Source organism: Hibiscus syriacus, unplaced genomic scaffold (genome assembly GCF_006381635.1).
Source record: "Hibiscus syriacus cultivar Baekdansim isolate YM2019G1 unplaced genomic scaffold, ASM638163v2 tig00111558_pilon, whole genome shotgun sequence".
In the NCBI taxonomy this organism is placed as follows: Eukaryota; Viridiplantae; Streptophyta; class Magnoliopsida; order Malvales; family Malvaceae; genus Hibiscus; species Hibiscus syriacus.
The window spans coordinates 131,585-149,967 of NW_024063119.1; the positions used below are offsets into that span (position 1 = coordinate 131,585).

Consider the following 18,383-nt stretch of genomic DNA (forward strand, 5'->3'; position numbering starts at 1 on the left):
CGATGGTGTTTATAGGGTAGGGATGAGTGACCGAGAGAGTTGGCTCAGGTAATAATGGAGTGCGTAATAATTCGTGAATAATGGAAGGTGTGCCTCGTGATTTGTACCTTCTCTGTTAGTGTCAGATTTCCCAACGAATGTGCGTTCATGATCTGCGCCTTTGCTATGTGATGTTAGTTCGAACAGAACCCAAGAAGACGCACTTCATGATCCGTATTTTTCCACCATGACGCCAGTTCGGATAAAACCCTGCAAAGGCGCGCCTCATGATCTGCGCTTTATCAGAAAGGATGCTAAATAGGTAATGTTTGGAGAAAGGGTGCCTTACAAGTAATATTTAGTTGTTAGGGTGTTATTGGGTAAAATTACCTGAAATAAATGAGTTTTCCGACTAAAGCAATGCAAATGTTTTAGAAAAGACACGTGTTTGCTTCAAGTTGGAGACAAAACAATGTGGGAAAACCTAGGAATAAATTAATAGTAAACCAATTTTAAAATAATATTATTTTTCAATATACTACAAATTTAATTAATAGAATCGTAAAATATTTTAATTTTAAAATAAAAAATAAATACATTAAATTTACTTATGTCACGATGAAATATGATATAAATACGAAGTGTAAATATAAGTATCTAATTTAAGGCTGTAAATGAGACGAGACAGATCGTGAGTTACTCGAGATTGACTCGATTAAGGCTCGATAAATACTCGGATCGAATGGACTCGACTCGAGTTTTTAACGAGTCGAAACGAGCTATTTGATATTCGGCTCGAAAAGCTCGTGAGCAGCTCGAAATATATAATATATTAAGATTTTATTTTTTTAAAATAAATTATTAATAATATTAACATTTATGTATTGATTTTTTTAAAACACAATAATATTTTCATATATTTAAGGTTCAGGTTCGAATTTGAGGCTTCAATCGAGTTAAGTTTAAGATTTTTTTTCATTTTGAACCTTTTCGAGTTGTTCACGAGTTTCAGTTCAGGACTTCGAGTTCGAGTCGAGCTTGAAAATTTTAAGCTCGCGAGTTTTCGAGTCGAGTCGAGTCGAGTTTCATTTCAGAGTTTTCGAGTCGAGTTGAGCTCACAATACTCGAGCTCGACTCGGCTCGTTTACATCCTACTCTCATTACTCTAATCTCCCAGTTATTGTGCTTTATTTACTAATTTCTTAAAAAATACCATTTTATATAAATCATATTATTTTATTTAAATCATATAGTTTTCAGTGAATTAGTGGACGACAAGAAGCCTTTACATGAAGGTTTCTCCTAAATAAACCATTACATAAGAAATAATTTATATCCTACCAAAGTTCACGTTTGATTTCTTTTATAACATTAAACGACTATAGTATTAAAAATACCTTTAAACTTTATAACCATTAATTAATTGCAAACAAGCCTTTATTATTTGTTTATAAACCTAAAAAAATATATTGTTATTATATGTATTATTGAATATTAAATTTTTCAAAATTAAAATTAATCTGAGATGATATATAAACTTCAAAGACTATACTTATTGTTTTATCAATTTAAAAATTATCATGTCAACTTCTATTATCGATTTAATGAAAATGGACGTGAAAAGATAAATTCAACAAACCGAATACCAAAAGAATAAAATATTGATAATTGAGTGACTATTATGTAATTTACCTTAAAGGAATTCCAGGCCCACTTATTACAGGTAAAAGAGAAGAGGCCCACCATAGATTTGGGTGATGGAAAAGTTTGTGGCGACTCCTGGAATCAATAATGTCGTTTGTTTTTTCATTTGCATTTCACTTTCATTCACACTTATTATTACTCCATTATATATGAATCATTATTCTATATAAAGATCATATAAAGTTTATTTATTTTAATTTAAAATTTTAACTCTTTTTAAACCATAAAATTTAGTCTTAAAATTTAAACTTTAAACTTTAAATAAAATAGAGTAAAATACACAAATGGTTCGCTAACTATAGATATTATTTTATCAGGTTCCTCGACTATTAAAAGTTATAAAATGGTCCTTTAATTATGGAATATTACATTTTTAAGTCCTTCAATTATTAAAAGTTACAAAATAATCACCTAACTATTCATTATGTTCCAAACTCATCTTTTTACCGTTAAAAGATTGACGTTTGTTTAAGTTGGACGTAAATATGATGACGAGGATATGATAATTGTTTGAGATTCTGGAATCAAATTTTGTCCTATCACAATTAACATGTTAACGTTTAGCTCATAATTCAGTCAAATTTTTAACAAAAAATGATGAGTTTGGAACATAATGAATAGTCGAGTGACCATTTTGTAACTTTTAACAGTTGAGGAACTCAAAAAAGCAACAATCTATAGTCGGGGGACTATTTTGTAACTTTTAATAATAGAGGGACTTAATAAAACAATATGTTATAATAGGGAGATATTTGTATACTTTATATAATAAAATATATATTATTAAAATGAATAGAATACAACAAATTAAAATTTATATTTTCACAATTTGTGGTGCCTGGAAAAGCAACCATATATAATTCATGGTTTGTCCTCTTATTCCTTAAATATCTATTTGCACTTGTATGTTTCCAAATTTATGCTTTTAACATTTTATATTCAATCTTATATTTTAATATTTTAAATTTATGTTGCCAAAAAGAAAATAAATTCTTTTATCTATCCATGAAAGATTTTAGGATAATTGTTATGTCAAATTATATTAGATGTCTGTTTTAATTTTAATGGTTAATAAATTATTTTTAATATTTTTAATTAAATAATCTACTTATAATTTAAAAAAAAATTACCTATTTATTATCCAGGTTCAATTACGTTTAATACTTAAACTATTAATTTTGGTCCGTTTTAGTATCTAAACTTTTAATTTTTTTCAAAATCAACCTAAAGTTTAATTTTTATTTTATTTTAGTACTCCATTCAAAATTTAATGTTAATTTTGTTAAAAAAATGAAAGTTTAGGTATTAAAACATACTAAAACTAAAGTTTAGGTACTAAACGCGTTAAGTTTTTAATGGTTGGATATTAAAACGAAACAAAAACTAATAGTATCTAAACTTTTGATTTTTTTCAAAATCAACCTAAAGTTTAATTTTTAATTTATTTTAGTACTCCATTCAAAATTTAATGTTAATTTTTTAAAAAAAATGAAAGTTTAGGTATTAAAACATACTAAAACTAATAGTTTGGGTACTAAACCGTTAAGTTTTTAACGACTGAATATTAAAACGAAACAAAAACTAAACGTTAGGGATGATTTTGAAAAATTGAAAATTAAATTACTAAAATGGACTAAAAGTGATAATTTGGATACTAAATGAATAGCTTACCCTATTATCAACTATATACATAATTAAATGACCTAAGATCTTCACTCCTCGTTCAATAAACGCTTATCCAAAATCATATGCCGCCAATCAATCAAATGATGAGAAAAATATTTCAATTTTCATTCTTTTCTATTGATAAAGATTTTAATCTCTACAATTTCAGAACAATTTTTTTTAAATATATACTTTTTTTTTTGGTTTAGATTTCTCTTACATGGATTATCATTTCACCATGGGAAACACCTGAGCCGAATGTAACGTACTTGGATCCCAGATGCGGGAAAAGCAGCTGGTCGTGTAGCTTGAGGAAACTGTTTAGTCCCATCATCAATTTGCAGTCCATCACCGGCTGAATTTTTCTTCTTCCCAAATTTTAACAATTCCTCTTTATATTGAGGAGATGCCGGATGTGCAGGTCCCCCCATGCTACCATCTATGATTTCTGTTCTATCGTTTGCGATTTTCGAGTCTGTAGGTGTCTCGGGGGTAATATATCCGCTCCCTCATTAACCGCTACATGTTCTCGGGATGCCTGCAGAGTAGAAATCTTTACATTCATCTTCACAAACAGTAACTATAATCCAATCAATCAATGTAATGACTAATGAGTCTTACATCTAACACACGGCCCATTCGAAGTTGTTGAGCAGCAGCTTCGAATGCAGCAGCATTCTACATAGAATGATGTCTGATGGTAACAACTGCACCGATATTTTGCTCCACATATGGGTGTTTAGATTTTAACAATCGACGTAACTTGCTGGCTGTTACAGGCATCTGCTTGGCTTTTAGCAGTGAGAGTTTAACACCAACTAAGAACTTGAGTAAAAAATAGTAAAATCTGATGTACCAGGAAAAAAGGCAAGAATTATACTGGAAACTGACAAAAACTTGAATAATTTCCTACCAATTTCAAGAAGTACTTTATTTGGCAAAATGTAACCAGTGCTTTCATCCTTGGCACGGGCAATATAGTCTCGCCATTCGCAAAGGCCTGTGAGCCATCTAAGCGAGACATATAAGCAGAAGAAGGGGATATCAGCAATCTATCTAATTTTGACAGTAGGGTTTGTGCACATCAAATGTGTATCAAAATTGAAACTGAACATTTCTCGTGGTTTATTAATTATCGATGTGTTGTTTTTAAAAGTAAATTGTGAGTTAGATATAAAAAGAACAAAAACTCACGGCAACAGTAGCTAGCTGTGCAGCACTGAAACCAGCCCCCTGCAACCTATATCGAATAGCAGAATAAATGTAAAGATTCAGTTTGAGTTTGCATCAGTGATGAAAATTAGACCGGCTAGTTATTTCTCTGGTCCAGTATGCAACCAATGAAATGGCATGAAACCAGTTCAACCGGAAAATCCAACTTTTGGTGTTTTGTAATTTATTTTTGTGACAACATTGGGTTTATTCATTGGTTTGCGTGACAACTAAACATTCAAGCAACCATGTATTGTGTAGTCTAAGCAGGTAACAAACCCATATATATGGAGATATGAATTCTCCATCAGCAGCTCTTTCTCATACAGTTGCATGCATACATCAGAACTTCGCTTGTAGACCTGCTAGCATGAAATTAGCTAGTAAGATAAGTCCAACTAAATAGCACAAAGCAACGAAGTATGCAAAAGTCATACAACCATGTAAGCGTATTTGAAAAGGTGAACAACAAAGCTCCAAAGTGCGAAGAAAAAGGCAATTTTTAAAGAATTTCAACAAGATAATGTTTTAGGTTATATGTTGAAGCTTGAACAAACTAGAATGTAAAAAGCCAGAGGAATTGGAAAGGAACAGAACCTCTGTTACTCAGAGTGGTGTAAATACTGGATGAAGATGTCTCTGATATGATATCTTCATTTTTTTCTGTTCAAGTTGCTCCATGTATTTGAATGATCCAACACATAGATACGAGGATATAACCTCCAAGAATCCTCCAAATACATGGAAAACTTAAGGGAAGTCTAGGAACAATATCTGTGTCAAATACAGTCTTGGTAGCATTGCTCCGAGAGTCGTATCCCCATAGCCATGTCCATATAAGTGTCAGACATGGGTGTCGGATATGGGTACTTCAAGATAATTGAAGAGTCAGATTAACATAGAACGAAACTCTTACAATGTGCCTAACATTAAGACTATGGGAACCTCTTAGTTTCTTTTCTTCTAGATGGGAGACTTCTATATGAAATGCCATGGTCAACGTAGAAAATGCTATGAATCATGATTTATAGAATCGTACCTCTACCAAAGGAGAATCAAAATGTTCAGGTTCCTTGGGAGTCAACAGCAATTTGGTTCTCATTAAATCATAAATATATAGCAAATAATGAGCGTCTTCTCTAGCATATCTGTCGTAAAAAAAATGATACGAAGAAACAATTAGTTCACATAAAATTGTTCAATGGAGACAACAGGTGAACCTAAAAATGACACGAAGTTGGCCAGGAAAGAATAAAGATATCATACTCCGCAGGAAAAAATAAAGACATGTTACACTTCGCATGAAATTGTTAGATAGAGACAACTTAACAGGTGAACCTAAAATGAACCGAAGTTTGTCATCTAAACTAGACGTTCACAATTAGTAGGTGAGACAATTACATTTATTTTCTCTTGCTAGAAAACAAAGTGATCAACGACAATCAATCATTTACCTTAACGACAGAGCAAATGCAGCGGTTAGACACAACTAATGACAGGGGCAACTGAAGGGTGAAACAGAGAAGACAAAAGATAAGCATCCAAAAAAAATGTTACCTAAACATTTCATCAGGAAGGGGGCGCAACCTCCAATCTGCATTCTGGTACCTGCAAAGAGATGACTAACAAGCGTGAATGGGGTAGACTCAATTGATGGGGGGTTTTATGGGCTGAATATCCGCTATATTTTTATCCACGAAATAGATAATAGAGAGTTTATCCTGTAAAAAAGAGCCAATAAAATATATATATTTTTAAAATATCTCTGAATTTGGCAAGCAAAAAAATACAGGATAAGTAGCCTTTTTTTTGGTCAAAAAGACAGCCAATTTAGAACCTATTGTTGAATGCAATGGGATGTATGTGAACGACAGATATACAACAAGTGCAGAAGTGAATATTTTATCACATCAATAGATTTTGTTACCAAGGTAGCTAGCTATTAAGAACATGATAACATTCTTAAAAGCAATTGCAGCTTTCCCATCATCAAGCTACTATATCCAAAGTTTTATCACCATTTGCACCAATGAAGAAGGTTAACTTATCTAAAAGAATGCCTTCCAACAAACCAATGAACATCACAAACACAATCACCTCAATGGTCCATTTTAACAAGAATAGTTTTCCTTCTTTTTCAACTGTGCAATGTCCCTTAACTTCAGAAATGTTTAAAAAAAGGTACATCAAACAATAAGAAACCAACCATTGGACGAACGAAACGCAACCCATCCTCACTCTTCTGCAACCAGACATGTACAAAAGGCTGATTCGAATTGTTCACAAGAATATTATACTCCTCCTGCGGCTTCCGTATCGTAGGTATATGGAATGGAACTTTCGCTTTCCCTGTCGTCACCGCTGCCAATGCCCCATATTCTGTCAGCAAGAGTTTATGATTCCCGCGTGTCCTGATTAAAATCCTCGACACTCGAGCCTTTTTTTTTATGATAAAATCTAGGTTTAAGTATAAAATATACCTATTACACTAATAGGTGACTACAATATTTTTCGATCTATCCAGGTTTGTAATGTTACAAACGTTATTTATTTAGGTGTTCGATCTATCAATGACGTTAATTTTCGCGTTAAATGACACGTGTCACAATATGATGATTTTAAAATTTTTGTATAAAATTAAAAAAATAAAATTATATATATTTTAAAAATAAAACACAAAAATCGAAATAAACCCAAAACTTTAAAAATCTTCATTTCAACCCTTAAAACCACGCCAGCCACCACCCTTTCCCGTCGACGAAGCTCCACCTGACCTTACCTTCCCCCGGTGATCAAAACCCCTATGAAATCGTGGTTGATCGACGACCGATCAACGACGAATCGATGTTTTATACCCCTCGAACTCTAGGTTGAAAATCACAATCTCGCGCGATTCCTACATCCAATCGACAACAAATATGGTGGCATATGACTAGGAGGATGATAGAGACAACGTCGACTGCGGTGGTCGTGGCCGGAAAGGATGGCAGCAGTGGATTAAGAGTAGGATTTGGGGGCTATTTTATAATTTAAGAGAAATTTAGTTTTTCTATAAATATAAATAATATTTTTAATATTTTAAAAAAATAAATTTTAAATTACCAAATTATGACACATGTCACTTACGGGGAAATTAACATCGTTGATAGCCCGGACCCCTAAATGGATAACGTGTGTAACGTCAGATATCAGAATAGACCGAAAAATACTATAGACACCTATTCATGAAAATAGGTATAATTTAGACACTTATTTTATACTTAAGCCTAAAATCTAAAACTCTCAACAACAACAACAACAATAAAATATGTACTTTATTATTACTATTATCGTTTTTCATAATAAAATTTAAAGTCATAAAGTAATAACAAATAAAGATTCAGTTAAAATAATAAATCGATAAAAAAACAACAACAACAATAAAGGAAGATGCATGGTTCACTTTAGGTAGATATTATAGAAATTTCTAGTCCAAGATCTCATACTTGTTCCCATTAGACATAAGTTGATAAAGAAAAGAAAAGAAAATAAAGAAATAAAGAGAAAGAGACAAAAGAAATACTATTGTTTAATACTTTTCCTTTGTAAACTACATGAATATTTACTTATGGGGTAAGTTTTATTTACATATTTGATGTAAAAAATATTAGACGACCCTTATTCCCTTATATAATGGGGTAAGCGGGAGGTAGGATAGTAGGCTGCTCCCAACGCCAGATTGAGAGCAGTTTTTGTAGGAGACCTCCAAATTATGATATGTCCTCCGTGGGACTCGATCCCACGACCCCAAAGTTAAGAGTCTTGTACTCTACCAACTGAGTTGGATAATATTTCCATATTTGAAGTAAACCTTTTATTAATTGGATTATCTAATTATTTTAATAGTATTAATAAAAGCGAATCTAGGACATGTGAAACGGGATTTTGGAGCTCTAACTGCTAAGTTAAATTCACCACTTAATTAAAGGTTGACAATTAAGGAGAATGCTTAATCACCAAGTCAAGTAATATTTGATTAAGACTGACTACAAAGGGTGACATTACATTTTAAATTAACGAGTAATATTTTATTTATTTATTTTTATTAAAACTAAAATTTATTTTTGATACTTTTTAATATTTCTATGGTGAAATTAAATGAGATATTACACATACCAACAACCCTAAATAATGAACTAAAATTTATTGACTAACTTAAGATTTCTATATCATCTTAAAAAACTATCATATTAGACATTAAAATATTATAGATTATAAATAAAACTTTCTTTTTTATCCATATAAATAAAACTTTAAATTAGTGCATATCGTTCATTATATTAATTAATTTAAAATTAATGTAAAGTATAGTAATGGTCACTGAACTTTTTTAAATTTTCATTTAGGTCCCCCAACTTTTAAAACTTGCAATAAAATCCCCCAATATTTAGTCCGTTTGCAATATGATCCCCCAATATTTAGTCCGTTTGCAATATGGTCCCCAACGTAACTGTTGGGGGACCATATTGAAAACGGACTAAATATTGGGAGACTGTATTGCAAGTTTGAAAAGTTAGAGGAACCTAAATGAAATATTTAGAAAAGTTCAGTGACCATTACTATATTTTACCCTAAAATTAATATAGATAGTAGGATGGTTGGTTCCTATTCGACTTGGGCTTTGCACCAATTTGTTCAAATTCAATTAATTGATCCAACCGAGATAACTGTTTAGTAATTTAAGTATAATTTTTATTTTACTTCATGATTTACCATATAACATGTATTTTGCGACACCGACCTCATAGGTTCAGAAAAAATATAAAATTAATTATATAATCAGGGTGAAGCACACACTTAAAAAAATCATATAATATCAATTATAGTATATAGGCGGTGAAGCGATGATGATTATAATATAATTTTGAATGTAAATGGGCATGCATCGAGTAAGGATATGGGTTTTCTTAATCTCATGACTCATTGGTATGAAGGGAGATATGGTGACTGTAAACACAATGACCTAACTTATTGCCCTTTGCTTCATCTTTATCCCAAAGGGCAAGCATGTAAACTAGATGTATGATCTCATGGAAGAGATATACTTTGATATGAACGTCGTGTTAATAACGACGTGAAAACGAATTACGTTGATATTCATAAATTAAATTAAGTTAAATAAATAAATGTTAAGCGAGACATTAAAAGAATATGTTTGATTTTGAAAAATAAGATAACAAAGAAAGGGGAAAAGATGACGTGAAACATGAATTTTTTAATCACAGGTAAGGATAAGACTGTGTTGAAAGTAAATTAAATATTATAATGACTATATTACAAGTTTTAAAAATTTAATGGCTAAAAATAAAATCACCTTATAATTTTAGTGACTATTTCAGAGTTTACCCACTTCTTGTTTTAAGAAAAAAGTAGAGTTAAGATCCGATCGGAGAAAGAAAGGCTCCAAGCGTAATTAATGCTCCTGCATGAATAAAAGTAAAAGGTCGGTGTGTTTTCATTTTCTTTTATCACCCACGTCGGTGTGTTTTCACAAATCGCATTGCCACTAAAATGGTCACGGCAACAGGATAACAGCCCCTCTAATATATGTCGGCAAGCGATTACTGACTTTACACGTGTCGAGTCGACGAGCGATCAACGTGTATCTTTCTCATAGGGGATAAGTCCAAAGTCACGGTTCAAGGTAAAGCAGGTATGCGTATAAATTCTAAAGTCAAGTGGGCCAATCGAGATGGGAGGATTTTTATTCGCTTAGGTGGGAACAGTAAGATTGAGATATATATAATCAATTTGATATCATAATGACACGTGTCATATCACGTCATTTTCTGTCAAATTAAAAGCCATGTCAGAGATTGCCCTCCTATTCGTTTATGTCGAAATGGCAGCATAACATAAATCAAGATCATACAAACACCAATAATCAAAGCATAATTTACCCATTTAACCGATAATAATACGTGGCAAACGACAAACTCAAAACACGTTCGATACGTAAAAGGGTATTACTGTAATTTGATCTGTAGACGCGGATAATCTTGAATAATGAAGAGATAATTAAAAGATTCTAGAGCCACTGACAAAGTGAACCCCAACTTGGCACCTTATTTTGCCTATAAGTAGAAACCGAAATCTTCAAAAAAATTCTCACTCAAATTCAAAACAATCAAATATCGAAGGAAAAAAAGAAAGAAGACCCAAAAATGTCGGGAATCATGAACAAGATCGGTGAGGCCCTCCACGTGGGAGGTGATCACAAGAAAGAGGAGGAGAAGCACAAGGGAGAGGCTCATCATGATGCCGGCCACGGCCACGGCGAGCACAAGGGAGACGCCGCTCACGGCCACGACAAGGGCGAGCACAAGGAAGGCATAATTGAGAAGATCAAGGACAAGATCCACGGCGATGGAAGTAAGGAACACGGTCACGATGGCGAGAAGGAGAAGAAGAAGAAGAAGGAGAAGAAGAAGCACGAAGATGGCCACGAAAGCAGCAGCAGCAGTGATAGTGATTAGATCCCCACCATCACCGTCACGGTATTCCTCTCCCTTATTTTTTTTTCATTTGAAAAATTAAATTTTTATATTATATGGTTTGGTTTGTTAATCATTTTTTAAGAACTAATCGTCTGATGTAAATTTGTTTATCGTGTGTGTTGCAGGTGCATGGGATGAATGTGAAGGCTTGTCAAGATATTTGTATTTGCTATGCATTTGACTTTGTGGGGGAAAAATAAGTCTTGTTTTATGCTTTATTATTGTATTGGTATTGTGTGATGTATTTTGGCAGCCTTTGAATGAAATATGATAATATGAGAATAAAGTTTTCGTTTCACTAAAGCTCCAAATATTGCAAGTATGGATTGGGCGGTCCATTCATTTTTCATTGACTTTCTCTTACTGTACATGTTCCCGAAAGAGGCGGCCCAACAGCCTACTAAGAGGGTGAAGATATCGTCCGGCCCTAAGCTATCTTATTTAATTTTTATTTCATTTTAATATCTTACCGTTAAAAATTTAACACCTAAATTATCTGATTTGATCTATTTTAATACTTAAATTTTTATTTTTTTTCAAAAAATAACATAAATTTTGAATAGGAATATTAGAATGAAACAAAAAATAAACTTTGAGTATGATTTTAAAAAAACAAAAATTTAAATAATAAAACATATTAAAATTAATAGTTTAGGTATTAAATGTGTAATTTATCCTAATATTTTTTACCATTAAGACTACTAAATAGGTATAATTATATTAATTATAATAATTATAAGAAGTATAATGATAATAATTAGAGTTAGAATAATTCTTTTAAAGCATGCTAATCAATTTGTAGTGTGAGAAAATTATAATTTTACTTTAGAGATTGAAATAAAAGTAAAAATTCTAAGGGGGGCAGGCGTATAATTTCACCTTTTAAAAAGATTTAAATAATAGAAGACACCTAATATATTTACTTAACAATTTTTAATATGAATGGTTAACAATGACTTCTTCGTATATAATATAATAGTCAATTTTTAATTTAATAAGGTGGATTTTAGGGTAATATTTTTATTTTATGAACCATTTCACCTAAAATGTAACGTAATACACACCTGCTCCGTTGTCTAAGTAATTAAATAATGTTGACATAGTTTTATATCAAGTAAGAAATTTCAAACAAGGGAAAAGAAAATTAACTCACCTTAATCCCATTTATCTTCTCTCAATCCAAACAAAACGCTATATTTTAAAATATAATTTTTATTTATTTAATATCACTAAAATATAATTAATTAAAATAATTATAATTTCATTAATTCATAAACTTTGTATACGAATTTTATTCATCGTTAACCCAAATACAAACCCAATATAATGCACTAATAACTCTATTATTTGTCTTAAGTTTGTTGTCGATCGTTGTTGTTTTTTATTTATATTTCCTCCTCTCCATGATTTAATTATATTTTTGTTTTTTATTTTATCAGACTTCGTATAAAAATGATAACGATCTTATGTGTTTTTGTTGTATGTTACTTGTTTACTCTTATAACATGTATTTTCTTTTTTTTCTCAACATTGAATTCGATGTTATCTCTTCAAATTCATATTATATATTCTTTTATTATGATAATTTAGCCGTACTTTGATTCTCATGTAATGTCACCCGTACCACCTGCCCTGTCTAAGTACATCCCTATAATACGGTTAATCCCGCCCTGTCTAAGTACATCCCTATAATACGATTAATCTTATATTATCCTTCAATTTATGGATGTGGTAGAATCTTTATAATTTAAGTATTATGTCAAAAATTATCACCAAAGTGATCAATTTTTTTGAGTTGTCCTCTCGATTTTCATTACTTCACCCGACTAATTTGAATTGACTCATGTCACACATTTGATTTTGGTGGATGAGTCTTTTAACATAGATTTTTTACATACACAAAAACTCAAACTCAAAACATTTTTAAATAATATCAAGTTGTTCGCCATTTAAACCAAACCATTAACCACCGAACTATATCTTTACAAAACATAATTTACTAAAAACTAAAGTATATTTTAATCTAATGCAAAATAAATAATTTTTCAAGGATCTACATGTAAGAATTCTATTGCCTATAAACATTTTATAACCAAAGGAAAATTTTAAGGAGAATAATTCTTCCTTACCACCGAGTTCCTCAATAAATTCAAGATAAATTTTTTAATTTGTATATGTATTGTACGCAATTTATGAATTTTGTGCTTATATTATATTTTGAAAATTTACTCTTTATATATAAATATATAATTTAAAATTTTAATAAATTCAAATTGTATGTGAAAATATGATTAAATTTTAATGGTTTATAATAATAAAATTAAAAAATAAGAACTAAATCTATAATTTATAAATAACATATAAATATTAATAAAATTCGATTTAACAAAATTAATGAGCATAAAATTTAACATTCTCCAACTGTGACTTAGGAGTTATACAACCGGAAGTGCCGAACAGAACCAAGTCTTCCGTTGTTTTTAACACCCCCATTTGTCATTCTCTTATTAAAGCCGGCCATTGTCCACCTTCCCTTTAAGTTCTTCATCGCACCCTATTTCTTCATTTCCTTTCTTCATGCTTCTTTCAGAGTTTTTCTCCATCCTCCTTCAAAACCCACCAACAAGAACATCTTAACTTTTAATTTGAAGCATACAGGAAAGATCAAACAATAGAAAGTGTTCATTCAAAGACATGGATAGGCTCATTAGTTTGGAACCTTCAAACCTTGTTGTGGTTCGTATTGAGCATGGCCAGAAATGTTACGGCGAGCTTACTTTACGCAACGTTATGTACACCATGCCGGTGGCTTTCCGGTTGCAGCCGATGAACAAGGGCCGGTACACCGTCAAGACTCAGTCGGGAATCATAGCACCTCTTGGGACGTTAACGCTGGAAATTGTTTATCACGTTCCTTCGGGTTCGGTTCTCCCGGAATCGTTCCCTTTCACTGACGATTCATTCCTCCTCCACAGCGTGGTGGTTACCCGGCGCGGCGATCAAATACTCAACGTCGGGTTCCGATACGGTTCCGAATGACTGGTTCACCACGATGAAGAAGCAGGTGTTCATCGACAGTGGTATTAAGATCATGTTTGTTGGGTCTCCGGTTTTGGTTCAACTTGTGATGGATGGTTCCATGAATGAACTCCGTGAGGTTTTTGAACGTAGCGACCCAACATGGAAGCCAGCTGATTCAGTTGACTCCCAAGGTCAAAGCTTGCTTCATATCGCCATTGCTCAGAGTAGACCGGATATTGTTCAAATATTACTTGAATTCGAGCCGGATATAGAGTTTCAAAGCCGGTCTGGTTCGACCCCACTTGAGGCTGCTTCCGGTTGCGGAGAAGAACTGATTGTTGAGCTTCTTTTGGCTCACAAGGCTAGCCCAGACCGATCCGAGTCGTCGAGTCGGGGTCCAATTCACTTAGCCACCATCGATGGCTACTTTGAGGTTCTGAGGCTTCTTTTGCTCAAGGGGGCTAACATTGATGCCCTCACAAAAGACGGTAACACCGCGTTGCACCTCGCGGTCAAGAATAGAAGAAGAGATTGCACCCGCTTGCTATTAGCTAACAGTGCCGACACCGGTATTCGGAACACCCGAGACGGCGATACGGCATTACACATCGCGGCCAAATTGGGCGACGAGCAGATGGTGAAGTTGTTACTTCAAAAGGGAGTGAACAAAGATATCCGGAACAAGGCAGGGAAAACTGCGTACGATCTTGCTGCGGGACATGGTCATGTTAGACTGTTCGATGCACTTAAGCTTGGCGACAACTTTTGTTTAGCTGCTCGAAAAGGTGACGTGAGGGCCATCCAGAGGCTGATCGAAAATGGGGCGGCGATCGACGGGAGAGATCAACATGGATGGACCGCGTTACATCAAGCATCGTTCAAAGGACGAACGGACACCGTAAAGATGCTAATCGATAAAGGGATCGATATCAATTCGAGAGACGAAGACGGATACACGGCTTTGCATTGTGCGGTTGAATCAGGCCATGCTGAAGTTGTTGAATTGTTGGTAAAGAAGGGCGCCGATGTGGAATCAAGGACCAACAAAGGTGTTACACCCTTGCAAATTGCGGATTCATTACATTATGCAGGCATCAGCAGGATACTGATCTACGGCGGTGCGACGACAACCAGCGGCATGCCACGAGTCGCCACTGGGCAGGTTCCAGCTCCATTCGAAGACGGGAAAATCGGGGCAGAGGCTGCGCCAATGAAGCGGAGACTGTCAAAGCCGAGAGCCGTGCTAGGTAGCTTCGATAGATCATTGCCATTAGCAGTCATATAGATAACTTGATGATCATTTATCTTAGAGAGCTTAAATTGATTCATTTTGGTGAAGAATTTTCAGAACTCATTACTCAGAAATGTTCAATCCATAACCTGAATTTATACATAAAATCAATGTGAATTTCAAAAGGGAAATCGACTGAAATTGTTGACAAATTGCTTGTAAAATGCTCAGCAGTGGCATCTGAAATTTACGTGCTGATCGGAAAAGGATTTCCTGATGTAAATTCTAGCAATAAAATTGTATTTTTCTATGATCACAAAGGATTAAGGAATAAATGAAAGATTTGTCTTGTATATCTCTCGCCAATGTGCACTAGTATTGAAATTCCACGGGATATCTAACGTTTCATTATGTGACGGACCATTAAATTTGACCGTTAACCCATAAAAATGTCACCTTACACGTTTTTTAAGGTAAATTATATACATAGTCCCCTAAATTTTTAGGGTACTTTTATTTTGATCACCCCCGTTAACCTCCTCCTCCATTATTATTATTTTAAGCCCCATTCACTGTAATATTTTGCTCCGAAATCCTTCAACAATAATCAAAATTACGTTCCTTCAACACTCAAATTTTGTTGTTTTTCTTTTTCTTTTCATCGATTTTAAGTGTACAAAGATAAGTATACTTCAATACTCCGAATGCAAACCCCCTCAAGGATTCTTGGCGTAATCTTGATTTGGGATCGGTGAATCGGTTGCCAGAATCTGATGGAAGTAAAGAAAACCAGAGTCCCCTTTTGGTAAATTCTCCAGTTTCTTTCAAATCCACCGCTTCACTTGTTAAGCCTTGTTCCAAGAAAGTTACCGGAAACCCCAAAGAGCCATTTTCAATGAAATTGAAGGGTGGGGTTTGCAGGGAAGAAGACAAGAAGCGTGATGAGAAAAAGATTGATATGGAGATTGAAGAGATAGAGAAGGAGATGGGTCGTTTGTCATCGAAACTCGACTCGAAAAAGCTAAATACAATGCAAGAAGTGTCGCGATGAGAGGAAGAATAGTGCTTGCCAAATTCATGGAGCCAAAATAGATCACCTTGGAGAAGAAGACTGAAGATCCTCTGTTTTCTAAACCGAAATCGAATAGAAGGGGGTTAGTCTAGGTCTATCGGAGATTTTCCATGCAACAAAATCAAGGCAATTCATGAAGCAGGGATTCATACCTCCTGTACAGCCAATACAGAGTCGCCGCATTGTTCCAAACCTTTAAATCAAATGGGAGCGTCCGTAGGAGCGTACCTGTAATTTAGACTTTATCATATTACAACGAATGGGGCTTAAAAGGATGAGGTTAACGGGTGACCAAAATGTATGTGCTCTAAAAGTTTAGAGACTATTTATATATTTCATCCTAAAAAATAAATTAGGTGACATTTTTAAGGGATTAATGGTCAAACTTAACGATCTGTCACGGTTGGACCTATTTTGATTCACAAAATAAAACGTTAGACATCAAATTAGAAAGAAATAAGCGTAAGATACTAGCGTTTTTCTCGAAAAATCACCGGTGACCGGTATATATACTAATCTAACACCGATCAGACTATATTTCCCGATCTAACACCCGTAGCAGTAAAACGCGCCCCCTGCACCGCGTTATATGTTGATTTGGCGTCACGTGAGGTAAGGTGCGCCCCCTGAAGTGTGCCTTATGCTGACATGGATACACATGTGTAAAGCGCGGGGTAGTTGTGTAATTACACCTAAGGCGCTGGGCAGGGGCCGCGCCTTCCCTGTGAATCTTACACGCGTCAGGAAAGCGCGCCACCTGCGGCGCGCCTTAGGTGTAATTACACAACTATCCCGACTTCAATACCCCAAACCTCCCTATAAATACTTCCATCCTCAATCACTTTCATCACACCAAAATCTCTCAACTTCTCTCAAATACTCTTATAATCTCTTCTAAGGTATATTTTATTATATTTTTAATATTTTGTATTTAATTTATTTAAGTATTTAATTTATTTAATATTTTACTTATTTAATATTTTTGCAATATAAAATGGCAGACGATCTACTTCGCTTAGATGCAAATCATATATCTCGACACTTTGCTGATACGGTAACATTTTAATGTTTTAATTTAATTTAAATTATTAGTAATAATTTGTTGATTTATTTAATGCATGATATTATATTAAGAATTAATTTTTGTAATTATTTAATTTTAGGAGAAGGACCGTGTATTAGATCCTTTTATTAGGAATATTAAGTTAGTGATACCTAGCCGTGTCTTGCCGTATTTAGTAGAGGTTGGATTCGGTTACATAAGTAGATATCAGGGTAACTGTAAGATAGAGCCAGACCTGATTTTTGCTTTAGTAGAGCGGTGGAGGCCGGAGACCCACACATTCCATCTTCCGTGCGGAGAGTGCACGATTACACTTGAGGATGTTTCTATGCACCTGGGGCTTTCGGTGGATGGAGATGTGATATCGGGGATCACGCATGGTTCCTGGACTGCTTTGTGTCGGGATAATCTAGACGTGTCCCGAAAAATTTTAACGATGGTCGGATACCGTTAAATTGGTTAGATGCCAATTTTCGTGATTTGAGCGAGGACGCGTATGAGGATGAAGTTAAAATGTATTCACGAGCATGCATACTGCAGCTGATAGGAGGGTTGTTGATGCCGGACAAATCGCGCAACCAAGTTCACTGCATGTGATTGCGACACCTTGGCGACTTTCATATGGTCGGATCACTCAGTTGGGGCTCGATAGTTTTGGCTTTCTGTACAGAGAGATGTGTCGAGCCACTGACTACAGCGTAATGCTATCGGCGGATGTCTCCTGCTGTTGGGCATGGTATCGATTGCCCTTTTTATGTCCTGCTGTCAAGAACCCATTCGTATTCCACTATTATTGAGGTAATTGTAAAATTGATTTCGTATATTAATTATTTTATACAACGTATAATAATTTGTTTCCTCGAATAGTGGTCAACTGATAGGGAAAATCATCAGGAGCTA

At 34.0% G+C, this 18,383-nt stretch overlaps 1 protein-coding gene and 2 pseudogenes across 3 annotated transcripts; 2 read left to right on the forward strand and 1 right to left on the reverse strand.

Annotated features, from left to right (window-relative positions):
* Positions 1-3,581: 3,581 nt before the first annotated feature.
* LOC120164913 lies at positions 3,582-8,055 on the reverse strand (annotated as a pseudogene).
* On the forward strand, positions 7,828-11,293 carry LOC120164928 (dehydrin HIRD11-like). Of its 3 annotated transcripts, none has more exons than XM_039174553.1 (3): positions 7,828-7,860; positions 10,753-11,096; positions 11,222-11,293. In XM_039174553.1, exon 2 carries the CDS (start codon positions 10,764-10,766, stop codon positions 11,073-11,075), a length of 312 nt encoding a protein of 103 aa, XP_039030484.1. In that variant the 5' UTR covers positions 7,828-7,860; positions 10,753-10,763; the 3' UTR covers positions 11,076-11,096; positions 11,222-11,293. The 3 variants fall into 3 exon arrangements, with proteins under 3 accessions (XP_039030484.1, XP_039030482.1, XP_039030483.1); XM_039174551.1 differs by lacking the exon at positions 7,828-7,860 and adding an exon at positions 7,939-7,985 and having other exon boundaries at positions 10,756-11,096; XM_039174552.1 differs by lacking the exon at positions 7,828-7,860 and adding an exon at positions 7,939-7,985 and having other exon boundaries at positions 10,756-11,093; positions 11,213-11,293.
* A 2,341-nt stretch (positions 11,294-13,634) lies between these two features.
* On the forward strand, positions 13,635-15,482 carry LOC120164937 (annotated as a pseudogene).
* The last annotated feature ends 2,901 nt before the right edge of the window (positions 15,483-18,383 follow it).